The sequence below is a fragment of the Giraffa tippelskirchi genome, chromosome 3 (genome assembly GCF_054371585.1).
Source record: "Giraffa tippelskirchi isolate mGirTip1 chromosome 3, T2T-mGirTip1v1.2.pri, whole genome shotgun sequence".
In the NCBI taxonomy this organism is placed as follows: Eukaryota; Metazoa; Chordata; class Mammalia; order Artiodactyla; family Giraffidae; genus Giraffa; species Giraffa tippelskirchi.
In genome coordinates this window covers 100,621,115-100,640,769 of record NC_137277.1, presented here as the reverse complement: position 1 = coordinate 100,640,769, position 19,655 = coordinate 100,621,115, and the positions used below count along the sequence as shown (strand labels likewise).

The following is a 19,655-nucleotide window of genomic DNA, read 5'->3' as shown; positions in this document are numbered from 1 at the left end:
AGCAGAGACATTACTTTGCCAACAAAGGCCCAGCTAGTCAAAGCTATGGTTCCTCCAGTGGTCATTTATGGATGTGAGTTGGACTATAAAGAAAGCTGAGCACAGAAGAATTGATGCTTTTGAACTGTGGTGTTGGAGAAGACTCTTGAGAGTCCCTTGGACTACAAGGAGATCCCACCAGTCCATCCTAAAGGAGATCAATCTTGAATATTCATTTTAAGGACTGATGTTGAAGTTGAAACTCCAATACTTTGGCCACCAAATGTGAAAAACCAACTCATTGGAAAAGACCCTGATGCTGGGAAAGACTGAAGGTGGGAGGAGTAGGGAACAACAGAGGATGAGATGATTGGAAAGCACCACCGACTCAATGGACATGAGTTTGAGTAAACTCCGGGAGCTGGTGATGGACAGGGAGGCCTGGTGTGCTGCAGTCCACGGGGTCGCAAAGAGTCGGACGAACTGAGTGACTGAATTAAACAGTGAAATTAAGATATTTTTTAAAATTCTGTAAAAACACAGATATTAACCCTATAGAGGATATACATTTTCCTTTAATTAAAAATTAATTAAATTAATTATGGGAATATGACAGAATGACTATCCTACAAAATATTCTAAGAAAGGACATGAAAGACAAACACGGATATGGGATGGGCTGGAAATTCCCTGTGTTGATCTTGATGGTATGTATACACGTATACTTTTTAATTTTTAAGTCATCAAGCTGTACACTAAAATTTATGCATTTTATTATATGTAAATTATACCACAATGAAATAATGATAAAAATCAGTATAAGTGAACTGGTAAATAAATAAGATAAATACTCAGAGGGGAAAACAATGAGAAGGCATGAATCTAGAGTGGTAAAAGAAATCACTGTAGCAAGGAGCTGCTCTGGTGGCATCTTTGGAACTCACAGTCTAGAACTTCAGAATTGACAGACTACATGTGAAAGACAGGAAACATAGTCCAAAGCACACAAAAAGGGTCAGATGAAGATGTTTACAAAGCCTAGACTGTAAGGATGAATTGGTCTTGGAACTTTGTAAAGAAAATTGTCTAATTCTTGACTCTTGGTAAAGAAAAAAAAATCAAACCTTAGCCTTATGATGTTGCAGTAAACCTGAGTTCATAATGAAAATTCACAAGCAGATGAGGTAATAAATCATTTTTAACAAGAGCCAGTTAAAACAAATAATAGGAAAATCAAACCTATCAAACATTAGATATTAGAGTTAAATGATAGAAAATGTAAAATACGTAAAAAGCAAAGGGGAAAGTCTAAACATTAGTATAAAAAAGTGTATTTATAAAAGAAAAAGTACTTTTCATGTCAGTAAAACTTGACATGAAAAATATAACCATTATAATAAAAACCTAAATGGATGAGTTAAATAACAGATTGTGCTATGCTGTGCTAAGTCGCTTCATTTGTATCTGACTCTTTGTGACCATATGGACTGTAGCCCACCAGGCTCCTCTATGCATGGGATTCTCCAGCCAAGAATACTGGAGTGGGTTGCCATGCCTTCCTCCAGGCGATCTTCCCAACCCAGGGATGGTAGAATTCGCGTCTCTTGCAGCTCCCTCTTTGGCAGGTGGATTCTTCACTTCACTACTGGGAATCCCAAATGGCAGATTAGACACATGTAAATATAGAATTGGTGAACTGGAAGATAAATATGAGAGATTATTCATAAATACAGGAATATGAAATATAGGAAAGAATAAGAGGCAAGCAAAGCATAATGAAAGGTCTAACATGCATACGATGAGTTCTCTAAAAATGGGCAGTAAAAAAAATGAAAAGATGAACTATTTGAAGAGATAATGGCTCAGAATTTTCCACAACTGAGGAAAGTCACAAATCTTAAGAATCAGAAAGTTCAAAACATCCAGACAAAATTAATCGAGAGATATCCATACCAAATACATCATAGAGAAACTCAGAATGCAAAAGACATAAAGAAGTTTTTAAAGAGGTCTGGAAGAAAAGATAAATTAACTAAAAATAATCTAAAATTAGCTGACTTCTCAACAACAATAATGGAAGTCAGAAGCCAGTGGAATAACATCTTTAAAGTACTTAGAGAAAATAACCACAAACCTAAATTCTAATGCCTAGATAAACTATTTGTTCAGAATTGAGGACAAAATAAAGATGTTTTCAGACACCCAAACACTGAAAGAACTTACAACTTTTAGATCCTCACTAAAAAGCAATTCAAATAAAATACATTTAAAAGATTCACATGAAGAAATCAGAAAATTACCTTAAAATGAAGCTCTGAGAGCCAAGAAGGAATGTTGAAGAAAGAAAATGATAAACATGTTCATAATTCCAGAAAAAAACAATGATGGTATAAAAATCTCACGAATATCTAATATGTGGGATTAATACAAAACAAAAGAGAACTAAAATATTGGGCAAAAATGAAGAAATTCATTGCATAAAATGTAGAAAATTCATTGTATAAAAATGACATTGTTAGGCCTATTCTAGGAATGCATGATTGGTTTAACAGTGGAAAATCCATAAATGCAATCTATCACAATAAGACACTAAAGCAGAAATGACATATCATCTCAGAGATAAGAAGAAAGCTTTTATCAAACCAAAGTCAGTTTTTATGAACAAAGCCTACAGCAAATATGACATTCAAAGGTGAGACATGCAAGGTTTTAAGGAGCAAAACTATCGTCCCTTTCAGGCAACATTATAATGGAAAACCTAGAAACTGCAATAACAAAACTGTAAGGATTGGTTCTAGAACTCTCATTATTTGGAGGTAATGATCATCTTGTGGACACTCCAAAAGAATCTACAATTTTATACCCTAAAGAAATAATTTATACAGATATATACACACAGAGCAGTATTGTTCTAAAAGAAGCTAAAAATCACACATATGACAATCAACAGCAGAATGAAAAAAAGAAATTGTGCTATATCCATACAATAGAATACTCTACAGATATGAAAATAAACCAATAATAGCTGTACTATATAAGGTAAAGTAAAAAAACAAAAAAAACTAAGAAGAATATCTGTAGTATCAATAATACATTTCACAAATTAAACAAGTTAGCCATAAATATATAGCTAAATTTTAAAGAAAAGAAAAGCAATAATAAAATGATTAGTTACAATAGCAGCCTCTCAGAGTGGTGAAGAATGTTCAAAGGTATTAGAAGTGTTCTATTTTTTAAATGTAGAATTCTAATATTATCCTTTACATTTATATATATATGTTAATATTCTTTCATTTATGCATGAAATGGTTAATGTTAGAAAAAGTTTTAATTTAATTTCAATTTTGTTATAAATGCCTCAAATTCTGCTTCTAAAATAAGTATATTTTACCTATATAGAATACTTTACCTTTATTAGAATACTTTGTTCTAAACAAAATAGAAATACCAGGACATAAATCTTGCTATAACAGAAAATCAGTTGAGTGAAACATGAAGGAGAGGAAAAATGAGGGAAAAAATAACTGTTTAAGACATGACATATGACAAAGCCAAAACTAAAAGATGTCACCTAAAAAAAGACCTCAACATTACACTTAAACATGGCAGAAGATAAATAGTCGTAATTAGGATGGGAGATTAAAGCATTAAAAGAGTTTTGGAATTTGTTAGATGATTTATAGTCTTTCCCCTACCTTCCCTTCTACTTCCTGTGGGAGTTAGACAAGTCTTTCTCTTCACATAGGCAAAACAAGCATTGTAATATGTCTGTTCTGTGATGGTTACTACATGTGTGGTTCAGGATAAGGAGATAAACAACAATGATCCCTGCCATGGGGAAGTTTTCTGATGAAAGAAAACCATAAGTTACAGATTAAGAATAATTTGTTGAATATAAGGATGACTAAAATTGTAATAATCGTGTAGCACAAACATTGACTACCCTCTGAATATGCCTGTGTTTCTGACATCCCCAGCCCCCTTCCAGTTAGATGGGACTGTGTAACTGGTTCTGGTCTATGAACCATGAGTGGAAGTGCTGTGTGTCACTTGAGGCAAAGCTGGTGTCTGACCCTCTAGCTTCTCCCTTCCCCTGATTTATACCTCTGGAACTATGTGTTGAAATAGCAGCATCCCAAGTCAAAGTCACCCGGATTACTGAATCACCAAATATAGCACAGATGCTGATGAAAGTTGCCTAACCTGTAAGGGACTTGGCATAGCAAGAAATAAAGTCTTATGTAAAGTCACTGGTATGTCAAGGTAGTTTCTGTCATATAATTTAGCATTATGATACCAACAGTTAAATAAAATCCTTCTGAAGCTTATACAAAGACTTATACCCACATACGTGAAATGAATTGGAGGCCTAGATTAAGAGAAAGGAACTACATGGTGTCTGAAAATCCTCTCTGATACTTGCCTCAAACTTATAATGGGAAATATATATATAAGAACATAGCCTTACTTCACAGCTTTGCCACTGGTTTGGAATACTTGGTCGGAACTTCTGGTCACAAACAACCTTCCTCATTTCTTCTACTGAGGGATCTGAAGGCACCATGTCATAATAAGGCAACTGGTACTCCTCAACAATTCCTATAAAAAATTTGCATAATAAATTTCATGGTGTGAATAATAAACAAAGATGTTTATTTGAAAATAATACCAATTAAGTTTTCTAGGCACAAGTGACATGCTGGAAAACTGGAAAATCAGGCTTACTCAAATTATGTATCACTGTAATACCAAACCCACAAGATGAAAGCTCTCAGTTGAGTAGTTATATGTTTATAAAATTTTTATTATGAAAATTTATATAATTTTGATACTGCTTTATATGATATAAAAGAAAAGTAAATATAATTATTGTGTAAAATATACTGTTTTACATAATTATATATTATACTTAATTTAATATAAAAATATTATTACATTTAGAGAACTTCTAATAACTATAAAAATGTAATTTTACATTATAAAATTACATAAATTTGGATTTCCATAAAATGCCATCGAGCAATTCAAAAGTAATACCTAACTGCAAAATTTACAGCACAGCCTCATTGATCTGTGAATGATGTATATTTCTCCATGAATAAAGTATGTTTATCCTTTTCAAAACAAAATGGCTTTCTTCTTTTTGAAAACTGTTAGGTAACCTTTCAAAAGCTGAGTTTTTTACATTTAGATTTTAGAAGTACTACATCTGAGAATGTTTCAGAGAAACGGCCAAAAGTATTTTAAGATGATCTTAATTATCAAAATGATACTTGAATTTAAGAATTTTCTTACAAAATCAGTCAAATTAACTATAGGTGTTTTTTTTTAATTTAAGTATCTAAGAAGTGCCATAATTTAGAAAGTGAAATTCAAATCATGTTACTAAATTAGTATTTCAACTATGGAAGAAAATTTAAGGATAAAAATCTAAAAGCAAATCTAGGCAAATATCAGTATGAAATTTGAAAAAATAATAACAAATATGTTTGAATCTTGCTATTTACTGAGTATCTTTCTAAGCCCTTTACATGTTTTAACTAATTATTCCTCAAAACCAGTGACTAAAGAAAATACCAGATTATTCCATGTTCACAGAATCAGGAAACTGAGGCACAAAGTGTGGTGAATTTGCTCAAGGTTATGTCACTACTGAGTGGCAGATCTGGAACTCAGTCCCAAGTTTGGGGATTCCAGTGTCCATGTTCTGTTTCTACACCACTCTATTGCTTCTATAAATAGTTTCATCTTCCTGACTATTTTACTATCTAACCTAGGAATAAAAGGGGAAAATCGTGTTTTCTCATTCAAATATAATTTTAACCTTGTAAGGTTTTCATTTTTTAAAAAATAAGATTGATGTAAAGCAAAATGACATCAATACAAAATGCAATAATTGACAGCAGTTTAATCTTGACAGTTATTGTTTACAGAGTAGGCTCTGTACTAAAAGCTTTACATGAGTTAATTGAATTTGGCCATTAAATCCTTAAAGCCCAAGAGGTCGGTTTTATTATCTTCATTTTACAGATGAGGAAAGTGAGACCACATACCTCTTCTATAGTCAGATATTCAGGAAGTTGCTAAACCAAAGCTTAGGCCTAACTCTGTCTCATTTGAAATTGAAAACTCTAAATCATTGTCTACTTTAACTTTTCTCCACTGATGCAACAATTTCATCAGCCTGTGTTTACAGGGTTTCATCCTCCCAAATTCTTCCTCTCATTAATCTCTAAACTGCTAGGAGCAGAATCAGGAAGTTAGTCTTTGTTCACCTCTGCCCTCCACTTTAATTCTCACATATTCATCATCACCAGAAAGAAAAGAACAAGAAAAACCTGAGAACCAGAACACCTCAATTTAAATCCTGTAGTCTTGGCAAGGCATTTAGCTTCTTTGGGTTTCATTTCTGATATAAAATAGGAAAACAGCTCAAATAAAAAAAAATTCAAGGGCTTTGCAACATATTATTATGGAAACCAGAATTATCAGGAGAACTAAACAGTAATCACAACTTAAAATCTCCATTCTGTTCAAGATGCTCCATTTTTACCATTGGAAAGATATCACCAAAAGGTAATTTTTTAAATATTTAGAAATAATTTGATACAGTGCATTGAATTCAAGCACCAAGTAAAGGGAGACACAAAGAGTATTTCCAAAATCTTACCTCCAACTGAACACCTCCGGGCTATTTCCCAGTAAACCAGACCAACAGAATAGATGTCAGCTCGTTTGAAGGACTCAAAGATATTCACATTTATTGTATCATCAAGCATTTCAGGGGCCATATACCTTCAAAAACATGCATATTTCAGATTCCGTCTATGATTTTATAGCAGTCTGGTAAAACACAATCTTAATTAATCCTGATATATGAGTTAAGGCAGTTTACATCAAATTTACAGGTTGATCTGAGCCACTATAATAGAATAAAATTAAATTATACAGTTATCAAAAGATAATTTTTAAAACTTTAAAAATAGAACTAGAGGTCATCCTAGTGTTAAAGCATGTGGATCAGGAGCCAAATACTTGGAAAGCACCCAAGAGAAAAGGTGGAACTCAAGTTCAACAACAGTTTGTAGCCAAGAAATCTCTTTGAGGGCAAGGAGTATATTTTATTCATCATGGTGGGCCTGGTACACAGTGCTCAGAATTATTCCACAAATATCTGCTCTGAATAAACAATTTTATTTTATTAGCTTGGCCAATGAACTTTTTTGCCAACTGAATACACTGGCTTCGAAGCATATAGTCATATTACACATTGGCACCAAGATAATTCAGGCTGTTTGAATAGAATTAAATCAAATACTACAATCCATGGGACCTGACTGAGCCTAGCTGTCCTAGGGAGATTTTGAGGATTTCTCAGAATAGTGACGTGAGGATGCAACACTCTTACCAATCTTTTAAGTTTTAGATTCTCTGAAGAAACCCAGTATCCAAGGCTTTCCTGAAGTACAGGTTAAAGCTTGCTTTTTAAAGGGAAAAGAGAAGAGATCCCTTAGGGCTTGCCCAGTCTGAATAAACCATCCTGAAGTGTTTCTGGGGCCCATTAAAGTCTCCCAGGAAACCAAGTGAAGGACTCAGCCTGGAATCTCAAATATGGCTTGGACACTAACTATACCTGCTTAGAAATTCTCTACTCTCAAGGGCCTTTAACAACTCCAGGAAAGTGTTTTGGTTGTTTCTGATTTCAAGGTCAATAAACCTGGAATTATGCCAATAGCACAGATCCTTAAATTCAAATGAAAGAAAATGGAAGTATGCTGGCCATATGGCTACAGTCTGGCTATAATAGGAAAACACCAGAAATCCCATTACTAATGGGCCTGTCTTGACATATGTGTGGTATGCTCTATTTATATCATGTTTGTTCTTAACTTTCAGAGATTCTGTTCCTTGAAAGTGGGAACTGTGTCCAAACTCATGGTATCTTAATAGACATCAACTTGGGAGACTTAAGGATAAGTACAACCATAGGATAAGTATAACTATATATTATATAATATTTTTAAGTATTGAGAGAATATAATAGCACATATATGTATTCATTGTAAGAGTCCCTTACTTATCTGTATATTGATTCTATATCTATTGTTTAGAGTCTGAATATACACAACTAGCCTTGAATTTCAGATTATTTATGACATATAGGGGCTTTGGAAGAGCTATACATTGCTGATTTTTTTTTTTCTCCTCTCTGTAAGAAAATATATTCTCAGATGTGGCACACTAAAAGTAATATATCACCATCAATTCCATCATTCCTCTCCACTGATTCCCCACCCAAATATCTACTTTCTGTATGATTAAATGCCAACTCTCCTTGCTTTATAACCATTGTGCCACTGATTTCTCAGTGAACCAGAGAAGAATTCTTGCTTTCTTGGGCCTAATAATGTTGGATATGCTGCCCTCCTCTCTAAACACATATCCCAGGCATTCATGTTTATGGGGCAGTCATAATAAGTCTTTGGAGTAGGAAATGGCAATCTATTCCAGTATTCTTGCCTGGAAAATGCCATGGACAAAGGAGCCTGGTGGGCTACAGTGCATGGGGTCTCAAAGAATCGAACATGACTTAGCAAATAAACAACAACATATGCTGCCAAAGTATGTTATCTTACCTTTTGGTTCCTACTTTAGGGTTCTGAGGTATGTCAATAGTATTCAGTATTGAATCATGCTTCACAGCCAACCCTAAGTCTGCTATGGCACAAGTTTCACATTTTTTCACTAAGATATTCTTTGATTTTATATCTCGATGAGCAATAGCAGGTTTACCTATGAAACATAAGATAAATATATTCACTTTTTCCATTACTGAAGATTGAATCTCTCCAAAAGGATTCATTTTGAAAGAGTTGGCTCAGATGTTACCTTCTAAAAAAGGTCTTCCTTGACCCCTAATCCACATCCCAATTCACCCTCCATCAGACTACCCCCATTTTGCCTTGTTCATAGCTTTTATCGCTATCTGAATTATCTTATTTATTTATAGGCATTGTCATTCCCAAGTAGACTGTAGGCTACATAAGACAGTGGTTGTGTCTTACTCATCACCATCCCTCCTTGCTTAGAATACTAGGTGACATTTAGTAACCACTAATAAATATTTGTTGAATAAGTAGGAAAAGTATTAGCATTGTTACATCCATGTAAGAACATAGCAAATATTCTTCTAAAAAAACAAGTTTCAAACCTTTATTATCCTAGACCAGAAGTCCTCAGATTTGGCCCAAACATCCCTGGGGGTCCCTGAAGCTCTTTTCCAATGACATATCTGGGTGATGTCACCTTTTCTTTACACACTTTAACCAATAACAACATACTGGGTCAGACTAAATGACGAACAGGTGTGAAAATCCAGACATTAAGGAGATTTGCAAATGTGTAAAACGAAACCATTATTTTAGCTAGATTGGGTTTTATATTATAAAAATTATGTTTTTAAAACTGTTATTTATTTTAATATTTAATTATTAACTATTGTACTTTAAGTAAATTAATAAATATTTTTAAATCTCTCAATTTTAGTTTCTAATATAGTAAATATTAACAGATATAATCCACATCCACAAACTTTTGGGTCCTCAATAATTTTTAAGCATTTAAAGGGATCAAGAATCCAAATCTGAGAAGCACTACAGTGACAAGACCAACTTTCTAGAGCCAATTCTCTATTAACTCAATAAATAGACAAGACAGTGTGTATTGTTTGGTTTTCAAGTACACGATATAGAAGTATTTTTAAGATCACCTTACCCTTTCCAGTTTTTTAAAAACAGTTCAATTATTTGTAACATCTGAGAATGGAGCATTTGCTACCAAAGCAAGATCTCTCAGATACATATGCTAAATGATGATGATAGAGTCACTAGGAATAAAAATATTATTATGGCTAGTATACAAAATGATGAGTATGTAGGTAAGAGCTGGCTATATCATGCCAAAACCTTCAGCTTTATAAAGTACTTTTAGTGTTTCTTTACATTTGATAACTTTTTGTAATAAACTAAAACCCAACTGAACACTAAAATACTAAAATACAACTTGGTGCTTCTATCCTCATATTCAAGGAGAAAAAAAAATTAGAAAATACCTACCTTGTGTACCAACAATCTCCATATGAAGGTGGGCCAGACCACTAGCTATTGATAGTGCCAGCTTGATCATTCCAGCCACTGTCACTATGTTTCTATTCAAATAGTCATATAAGGAACCCTGTTCATGATATTCAGAAACAAGCCAAAGCTGAGTCCAAGTTCCATTATCTAATAGAAAAAATTATTTTGTTGCTGTAAGTTTATGTTAAGAAAGAAGCCAAAAGGTTTTAACAAATGTCAGCATTTAAAGTACATCTGTATTGTTAACAAAGCAAAGTTAATTTCTTCAATGATAATACAGTCCGAGTGAGCAGAATGAAAATTCTCAATGAATTCCTATTGATATAGTAGAACCTATTACATGTACCCACCATCACCATAGGAAACTGTGAGGCAGTGATTCCAACAACTTAACTACTCCTTTCTTATTCACGCTCTATCAATACCTGCTGGTAATACAACCACATTATAGGAAAAACTACTGAGAGATGCATTTAGGCTTAGCATTGTGCTATAAATTATTCTTCAGCTTTTAAGAAAGATTGTACCAATCAGAAACAGAAATATAGCAAATTTACACAAAGTGTTATTACTATCATAAAAGCTCTACTATTCCAAGCATGTTCATCTTATCCACCTTTCAAAATATGAAGTTTACAATTTCCTTCAAAGCTTATATTAAGTACCAATCACAATTACTAGGCCTTTTCAAATAATTTACCTTATTTAACCAAAAGCTAATCCAGTTTATAAAAGATTTTTAGCAGAAGGGAAATTAGCCTAAAATTTATCTAGGTGTTAGAGTCTCTAGACTTCACTTTAGCTTTCAGAATAAAATGCCTAATAGCCCTGGGAATAAAATAGCCCTGGGCAGTCCTGACCAGTTTTCATCCTCAGTGAAAAGAAACTATAATTAATGAACATTTGGTAAGGAATTTTTCCACCTAGTGCTTTACATACAAGAGATCCTGGTTATCCAAATATTAAATTTCCAAATCCAGGTAGTGATAAAATTTCTGAGGAATCCAAAGATCAACATAACATGATAAATTTTACTAATGAAAAAACAGACTACATATATTAATAAAACTAATCCTTACACACACCTCTCTCCCTGCTTAACACCAGTGGTTATCTTTGCCTTCTTGTATCAATGTCTTTGTCAGACAGTTGACTAAAAAGTGAAACTGTAAATGTTGCAAAAGACATAGAAATGCATGAAGATGAAACTGATGTTAGAGACCATCTGGAATCAAAGCCACAGACAAGGAGGCCATCAACAAAGGTAAACCAGTTAAACTGAATAAGAAACAATCAAGGGTTATCTTTCTTGTGCACATTATTTTATAATCCAATGATTATAATGTATGTATGTAATGATTAAATTAGGTCCATCAGGATAAACCATATAACTACAGTCATTACTACTTTCGTAACATTGCAAATTAAGCTAATTAGTAGATCGTTTAGCTCAGTGTTATAGAGAAAAAGTGCAAGTTCTTAACAACTTAATCAGAAATATTTCATTTTCAATGGTATAGTTAAGAATTTGGAAAGAATCTTTTTTTTAAGCTCAGTTTCTCCCTGGCTTTACTTGGCTTTTTAAGCTCAGTTTCTCCCTGGCAAATCAGAAAAGACAAGGCATCAACAAATGTAACTATGGGCAAAATGTATAACAACAATAAGCTTCTCTTTGGCCATCTAATTAATCATAAATACTTTCACGATCAAGCTTATATTAAATAGAAGTAACCATAGATTTTAAATTTCATAGGTAATGGTAGGTTTCTAATAGCCACAGATAATTTGGTATTTTAGATAGAGGTTACAATCACTACCTTTGCAAGGTTCTTAATGAGTATTACTGATTCAAATAATAAAATAATTGACTGGATCAAGTTTTGCTCACTTTTGTTCTCTGTTTCTCTTTAAGGGAACTATTTCACAGCCAAATGAGTAAAAGCTATGTAAAAAGAAGAAAGACAGCATAGGTAATACACAGGCTTTATATTTAGTCCCTGATTACTGGGCATGTGACTACTGAATTATACACCAAAAAGGTGATGATCTGTCTTGTTCAACATATCTCAGAAAGTTGTATTATTTGGGGTTGTTAATGTTAAACCTCAAGATATAAACCATACCTAAAGTACATTAATTTCACTAAAATTACCTTGCTTGCTACCATTCTAATAATGTTCATAGAAAACTTGAGTCCTTGAGTTGAACTGTGTTGTACAGATGAAAGTATGGTCCTAACAAAGATGAGTATTCAGCCATCATTCATTGGTATTTTTGTATCAATTATCAAAATAGCGAAACATTTCTGTTCTGTTTAATTAACAGCTGCTATTCAAATCCCATGGACAGAGGAGCCTGGTAGGCTACAGTCCATGGGGTCGCTAAGAGTCAGACACGACTGAGCGACTTCACTTTCACTTTTCCCTTTCATGCACTGGAGAAGGAAATGGCAACCCACTCCAGGATTCTTGCCTGGAGAATCCCAGGGACAGCGGAGCCTGGTGGGCTGCCATCTTTGGGGTCACACAGAGTCGGACACGACTGAAGTGACTTAGCAGTAGCTATTCAAAACCTCCAATGGTATTCCTTGGCCCTAGACACCCAAAGCAACTCTGGAACCCTCAAGATGCCTCCAGATCTTTTTATGACTCAGCAGCTAAAGGGATAAAACCTAGCATGGCAGGGTTCCCCCAGAACTCTGTTACAGTTGGAGTTTCTGTTCTGATTGGTGAGTTCCTGTGCCATACCAGTCATCAAATATTTTAAATATCAAACTGGCTATAGTGTCATCATGATCATACATCACTCATCTGCCGTGCTTTCTTGTACTTTATTGCACATTTACCTGTGGAGAAGAGGAAAGCATCTTCTTTTCTCAAAAATGAAATCAGACTTTCATGGAGATTTTATTAAAACAAAGAGATTATTTATTCTCCTCTGATAATAGACATAACACTTTATTTGCTGAACTCAATTAGGTTGAAAATACCTTTGTTGTCAGCAGCAATGAAACCAAGGATGTTTTCATGTCTCAGCATAACTGTCTGATAAATTTCTGCCTCTCGAAACCACGATCTTTCATCTCTGGAGGAGAATATTTTCACAGCCACATCTTCCCCACACCATCTTCCATGCCAGACCTCCCCAAATCTACCTTTTCCTACTATTTCCTGAAGTACAATCGTCCTTGCAATTGTTCTTTGAACCAACAGAGGCAGACCTAACCAAAGAAAACATGAAATTGATTACTAAAAACAAGTAATTGCCATAAAATAATTGTCATGATGACCATTATTTTCACATAAAAGGCAAATATTTATGCGCTTTAATAATTTTACTGATTTTGAAGAAATAAGCACCATTATACCAAACTTAAATGTCAAAGCATGCTCAAAAAACACTATAGATTCTTACTATGAATTTCTCTATTCATATTCACAAATAAAAATTCCTTGAACATAGCCTGCCATGGCAGATATCTTACTTTGCAAAATTGTTGGAAATCTCTTTGCTTTGCACCTTAAAATCAGCCAGTTTACTAAATATACAAAGGTTAAAAACTATATGCTGTTAGCCTCTTAAATAAAATATATGGTTCCTAGTACAACTAAGAAGGCAGAAGAATTCTTTATAAATTATTTTAAAAAAACAAATTAAAATTGGAAAATGAATCAGATTCAATAATGAAGTGAAGCAATCATGTTGCTTGAAAAGCAACTGTACCTTGCTTGAAAGCAAGGTACAGTCATGGAAAATATCAAATGGATATTTTCTGTGGAATAAAAGAAAGTCAAAGAAAATATATTCTGAGTGAATTAAAATGTTTAGATTCTTTTGAACCAATAGCTTTATATCTGTAGAATTCTAAAGATGTAACACAAAATGCAGAAGAATTTGTCAAAATATTTAATGTATTATTACTTAAAGAAAAAGTAAGGGAAAATGCCTGATAATAGAAAAAATTTTAAATATAGTGCAGAGATTAAGACCACAGATAAGAAATATGGATTCCAATTTTAGCTGAACCAATGGTAATCATGAACAAGTTATTGAACTTCTCTGAGCTTCAGCTTCTTTGCCTGCAAAACTGCAATAATATTACCTCTCTCAAAGGAACACTGTGAGAATTCATCAGCCTGTTATGCACCCAGCATGGTACCTGGCATATTACATGCTCCATAATTGTTTCCCCTTAACATTAAGTCTAAGGAGGGGTTGTTGTTGTTTAGTCACTAAGTCACTCCCAACTCTTTTGTGACCTCATGGTCTGTAGCTCACCAGGCTTCTCTGTCCAGGGGATTTCTCAGGCAAGAATACTGGAGTGGGTTGTCCTTTCCTTCTCCAGGGGACCTTCCTGACTCAAGGATCAAACCTGCATCTCCTGGCAGGCAGATTCTTTACCACTGAGCTACCAGTGAAGTCCAAGGAAGGATTACTTTGAGCCAAAAATAACGATGTTGTTTATACAGATATTTCTTAATGACATAGGAAAATACTTTTGCTATAATAAAAACAATACTTTGTTAAATGAAAAAAATACTTTTGCTAAAGAAAAGCAGCAAATTCTAGCCATCTAAATAAGTGTATCTAGCTATTCAAAATATGTCTAGGAAAAAGACTAAAAAGAATATATGCTAGATGCTATGATGGGTATTTCTATTTAGTGGGAATTGGGTGAAGTAAATTGTGAGATTCTTCTTTCTAATGTTGTACATTTTCTTGATTTCCACAACATTCCACAAATATTTATTACTTGTATAATTAGGGAGAAAATAGCTGAAGAGGTCACAGTATAATTTATTCAGAAGAGTGATGTTTAGTGATCATTGTACTCTGATGGCTGGGAAACCCTGATAACATCAATCCTGTAAGCTCCTGTAGGCTTCACCTCTACTCCTGAAATGAGCTACAATTTGTTCAAATGTTCTCTTCTTCATGAGAACCACCCACTATAACCAAATAAGCACAGACTATAAGTCTGCTATTATAAGTCTCAACAATTAGTCACAAAGCCCCACAGCCAGAAATTTCTCCTGAGATCACTTGGTTCAATGTTATCATTTTAGAGATGAGAAAATTGGGCCTGCAGGGTAATCAAAAACTTGTCCAGGAATAACTGGAAGGCAGACCTACAACTAAAACACTGGCTTTCAATCCAAATTCTTGCTCTCTCACCATTCAGTGGATATGGCTACACTCTTCACCTGTTGGAAATATTTCTAGCAGCAAACTTTCCAGGCTATTTTTGTAAGCTACAGTCAGTTTTACTACCTGACACATAATGAAAGCTGTATGAACAATTATTAAGCCAAATTGCAATTTCGATATCTCTCCTCCCTCCCCTCATTTTGCACGCACAAATTCAAAAAAGCATAACCATGATCAATCACTACCTACGAAAACACAATAATGACAACCGGCTAGAAAACCACATAAGTCAATATTTTCAAATTGCAAACTTATTAGGCACATGATCAATACTGCAGACCAGGGACAAAGTAGGATATCATCTAAGGTAATCAGCACAGCAATTAAGTTGAGAGAGTAAAATTCAATGAAAGTTGCTTCAGGATCTTTGAAAGCAACCACCAAAAATAATCTAAGTTACACTCTTAGAGATTTCCTTTGCAGACACAAGGACTTTGGTTTTCCCTGCAAATCGAAGATCCCCTGGAGGAGGGCATGGCAACCCACTCTAGCATTCGCACCTAGAGAATCCCATGGACAGAGGAGCCTGGTGGGCTACAGTCCATGGGGTCCAAAGAGTCAGACATAAGTGAAGCAACTTAGCATGCAGCACGTTAGAAACTGAGACCTGTCTAATAGAAACATCATCATTTATCAGGAGTGTTAATATCACAACAGAAACCAGCAACCTACCCAGCCTCTTTGAAAACACCTGAGACACCATCATCTCTCAAAGACAGTCCAGTTAAACATCAGTCGGTTCTCCTCTCTTGCAGGCATTGTATTGCTTTGAAATTTGTCCCTGGCCAGGTTGGGATATGCTTCACAATTTTGTCTCTCAACCCCTGACAAAGTTGCTTCTTGTTTAAAGTCACTGACCAGGGAACAGAAGCAGAGGGGAAGGAAAATGCCTGATTTCCTTCCAATCGGTGAGCTTTTGTGACAGAAGCCTTGCTACACATGGACATATTCTCCCTGGTGATCCAAGGCAATAGCCATCCATTCCTGTTATCCAGTGGTTACTGCCAAACATATGCCACTGGCTTTGGAGAAAAATGCCTAGAATGCTTTTAAGTTGATCATTAAAAATATCATCCATGTTGGGTACATTTACAGCTTTCTTTTAAGAAAGAACTTAGAAGAATTTAAAGAGAGGGTCCAGCAATTAGTTAAGTCTAGATTTAGGTTTCAAGATGAACAAAAATACCAAAAAACTTAATTTCTGATTTTATGCCTTCGCTCATGACTACTTTCTTAAACTAAATATTCAGCTTCCAGTTATAAAATCTCCATTACTTTTATTAGAAAGGGAAATCCTTGATCATCTTAAACATATTCAAGAAGTAGTTCCAGGGCTTCCCTGTTGGCTCAGTGGCAAAGGATCTGCCTGCCAATGCAGGAGACACAGGTTCAATTCCTAGTCCAGGAAGATCCCACTTGCTGAAGAGAAACTAAGTATATGAGCCACAACTATTGAGCCTATGCTCTGGAGCCCAGAAGCTGCAACTACTGAACCTATATGCTGCAACTACATGCGCACCCTAGAGGCTGCACTCCTCCAGAAGAGAAGCTACTGCAATGAGAAGCCCACACCACAACCAAAGAAAAGCCCTCACAGCAACAAAGACCCACTACAGCCATATATGGGAAAATAAACAAATTATTTTTAAAATAGGAGTAGCTCCAAAACATATATTTCTGCTTTATATTTTCATATGAACTGAAATGTTTTGGTGGGGATGAAATAGATGGCTATTTAATCACTTAAACATTTCAGAAATTATACAAGATTTCAAGGAAGATGACACAAATCAGAACTTTCTGGGCTGATATTCTGAGCCTAGAACATCGCCAGGGCTCAAGAAATTAAGGCCCAGTGGCCCCCAGAATGTAACACTCAAGGAAGAAAGAGGATTAAATCCTAATAAGTTTTACTCTTAAAGAAAAAGTGCCATCTTTCTATCCAACAATGTAATTTGGATTTCAGTTTTACAAGCTTCGCAGTTTGGAGATATTGTTTTCAATATTCCTCCTCTGAAAACATGTCTCCTGATTTGTGCAGTGGTTTAAACACTGAGGCTTTGGTCAGTCAGCAAGCGATCATGCCCCCAGGGGCAGGAAACTACTTGGGCTTTCTGGATGATGTAATTAGGTCTCTTTTCTGATAAATACTTCTGAGTCCAAAGCTGCTTCGTGTTAAATATGGATGCCCATACAGAAGCTACCCACTCCTCTGTCATCTGCCCTTGTTAACTGTGCCTGCCTGGATGCTCCTAAAGGCCATGGGCAAGGGAGGTCTTCAAAATCTGTCTGGGGTAATCATCCTTAAAGATCTTTCCAAAGCAGGAATGATCGAAATGGTTCACTGAGGCTCACCCTAGTTCACGTTTCTGCAGCACCATGTGCTGAAATATACATGAGAGCTGGGCGTCCTCTGCCGTCTTAGGGAGTTTATGATTAGTGGGGAGAACCTGCTCTGTCACCGGAAACCCAAAAAGCCCTCAGGTGCTTTGTGCTATGAGAAAGGTTCATTTAAGCCACAACACAGCCTAGTACTTTGAACTGCTTCATCAGGGGTTCTGAAGTTCCATTAAAGAGGGAAAGAGTTATCATATAACCTTAGCAGCAGCAGCAGCCAACATAGGAATGCTGTACTCTTCCCTTTTATCTTCTGTTTCTAAGCCTTAAGAACATATTCTTGATTTGAATTTCAGGTCAGCTCCCTATTAACTTCACACACACAAACATCCCAGGGGTTGACTACAGATTCCAAAGACCCTCATAATCACAAGCAAAGAACACTACTTTGCATAACTAATATCTTTTCCCCAGAATTCAATGCTTAAGCCCTGTAACTCTTTTGTGCCCCTGAAACATGACCAAGACAGCAACAACTATTATTACTAACCAGAATGTGGCAGAGGGCTGAGAAAAGAAACTCCTTCTGGCTTCAGAAATGAATTCTGAAGGCATGTGAAAATGAGAATCTAAATACCTAAATGCACAAAAAGCAATTGAGAAGATTTAATTCTTTAGGCCGGGACAGTTTTTACTCTTCATCAAATTCTGAAAGAAGTTTCTATGCCAGAATTTACCATGTACCATATCAAGTATTTTAAACAATGGAATTAATAATATTTGGGCCCCTTTTTTGTTAAAAAGTGAGGTACCTAGAAGACTCAAAGTCATAGAGCCAGAAAGTATATAGGTAGATGCCAGGGGCTGGGGGATGGGGGGAGAGATGGGGGAGGGGATGGAGAGTTAGCGTTTAATGGGGACACAGCTTCAGCTTAGAAAGGTGAAAAATTCAGAAGATGGGAAGATGGTGAGAGTTGCACAACAATGTGAATGTCGTTAGCGCCACTGAACTCTACACTTAAATATAGTTATAATAGTGTGTTTTATATTATGTGACTTCTACCACAATAAAAAAAAATTAAGAAAAAAAATGGGATTTATTTTTAAATAAGAATTTTTCTTACTGAAAAAATGAACAACAGGCACATACCAGAGCCAGATCCAGAGGCAGTCACATCGTAAATCAGATCTTTTAGAGTTTTCCCAGCATTTACCAGATTGCATTCTGAGAGGGGCTCCTCCACATTCGATCTCTTTTTCTTTCTGTAGGTGCACTGTCGACCTTGGCATGCCCATACTGTCAGCACTGAAGCTATGGACAGGAGGAAAACTGGCACAGTAACAACAATGGTCAGCTCCATGGGTCCAAGCTTTGGGGCATTTGGTGATGCTTGAATTAAGAAAAGAAAGAACATGACCATAAGTCAATCCATGTTAAGTATTTTAGAACTGGAAGTGCAGTCACCAAAAATTCACATCTATAATGTGCAGCTACACAATATGCCCTCATGCTAGTTGGTAAAGAATTTCTGTGGTAAAAAGCAAAGGTGGGGAAAGAGAGTTGAGGTTAGGATGCAACTGAGGTTAGGTTCTGCCGGGTGACAGTGGGAGACAGAATTAGGATCATGGAAAGCACTAGCCCCTGGGATCCTTTTTAAAGCCTCCAAACCATTTAACATTTTATGACTACTTTCTCCCCATTTTTCAGTCATCCATCCTTAAGGCATGTTCATTCCTTTTTGCCACAGATAATCACTGAGCTCTTACAACATGTTGCCACTATTCCAGGTGCCGGAGATAGAGCAGTGAGTGAGGGAGCCCAAATGCTTGCTCTGTGGTGCTTTATGTTCTCACATACCCACAGACGGAAATGTGATACAAAAGCAAGAGATCATAAGTTGAAGAAAATGAAGTCGTGCAAAGAGACAGACTGATGGTGGGATGCTACTTGTAGAGAGACTGGTCACGGAAGGTCACTCCGGGGAGCTATCAGGG

At 35.5% G+C, this 19,655-nt stretch overlaps 1 protein-coding gene across 5 annotated transcripts in view; it reads right to left on the bottom strand.

Annotated features, from left to right (window-relative positions):
- The window catches only part of ACVR1C (activin A receptor type 1C), a 72,121-nt gene that overhangs the window by 5,660 nt on the left and 46,806 nt on the right, over window positions 1-19,655 (bottom strand). For 3 of the 5 annotated variants that reach the window (XM_081584821.1, XM_081584823.1, XM_081584822.1), the window contains exons 3-8: window positions 18,811-19,050; window positions 13,105-13,335; window positions 10,095-10,262; window positions 8,616-8,772; window positions 6,650-6,774; window positions 4,448-4,578 (exon numbers count right to left, since the gene is read on the bottom strand). In XM_081584821.1, the coding sequence (XP_081440947.1) occupies window positions 4,448-4,578; window positions 6,650-6,774; window positions 8,616-8,772; window positions 10,095-10,262; window positions 13,105-13,335; window positions 18,811-19,050 (1,052 nt within the window). Of the gene's footprint in view, window positions 1-4,447; window positions 4,579-6,649; window positions 6,775-8,615; window positions 8,773-10,094; window positions 10,263-13,104; window positions 13,336-14,217; window positions 14,322-18,810; window positions 19,051-19,655 lie in introns of those variants that run through there. The other 2 variants (XM_081584824.1, XM_081584825.1) reach the window with 2 other exon arrangements.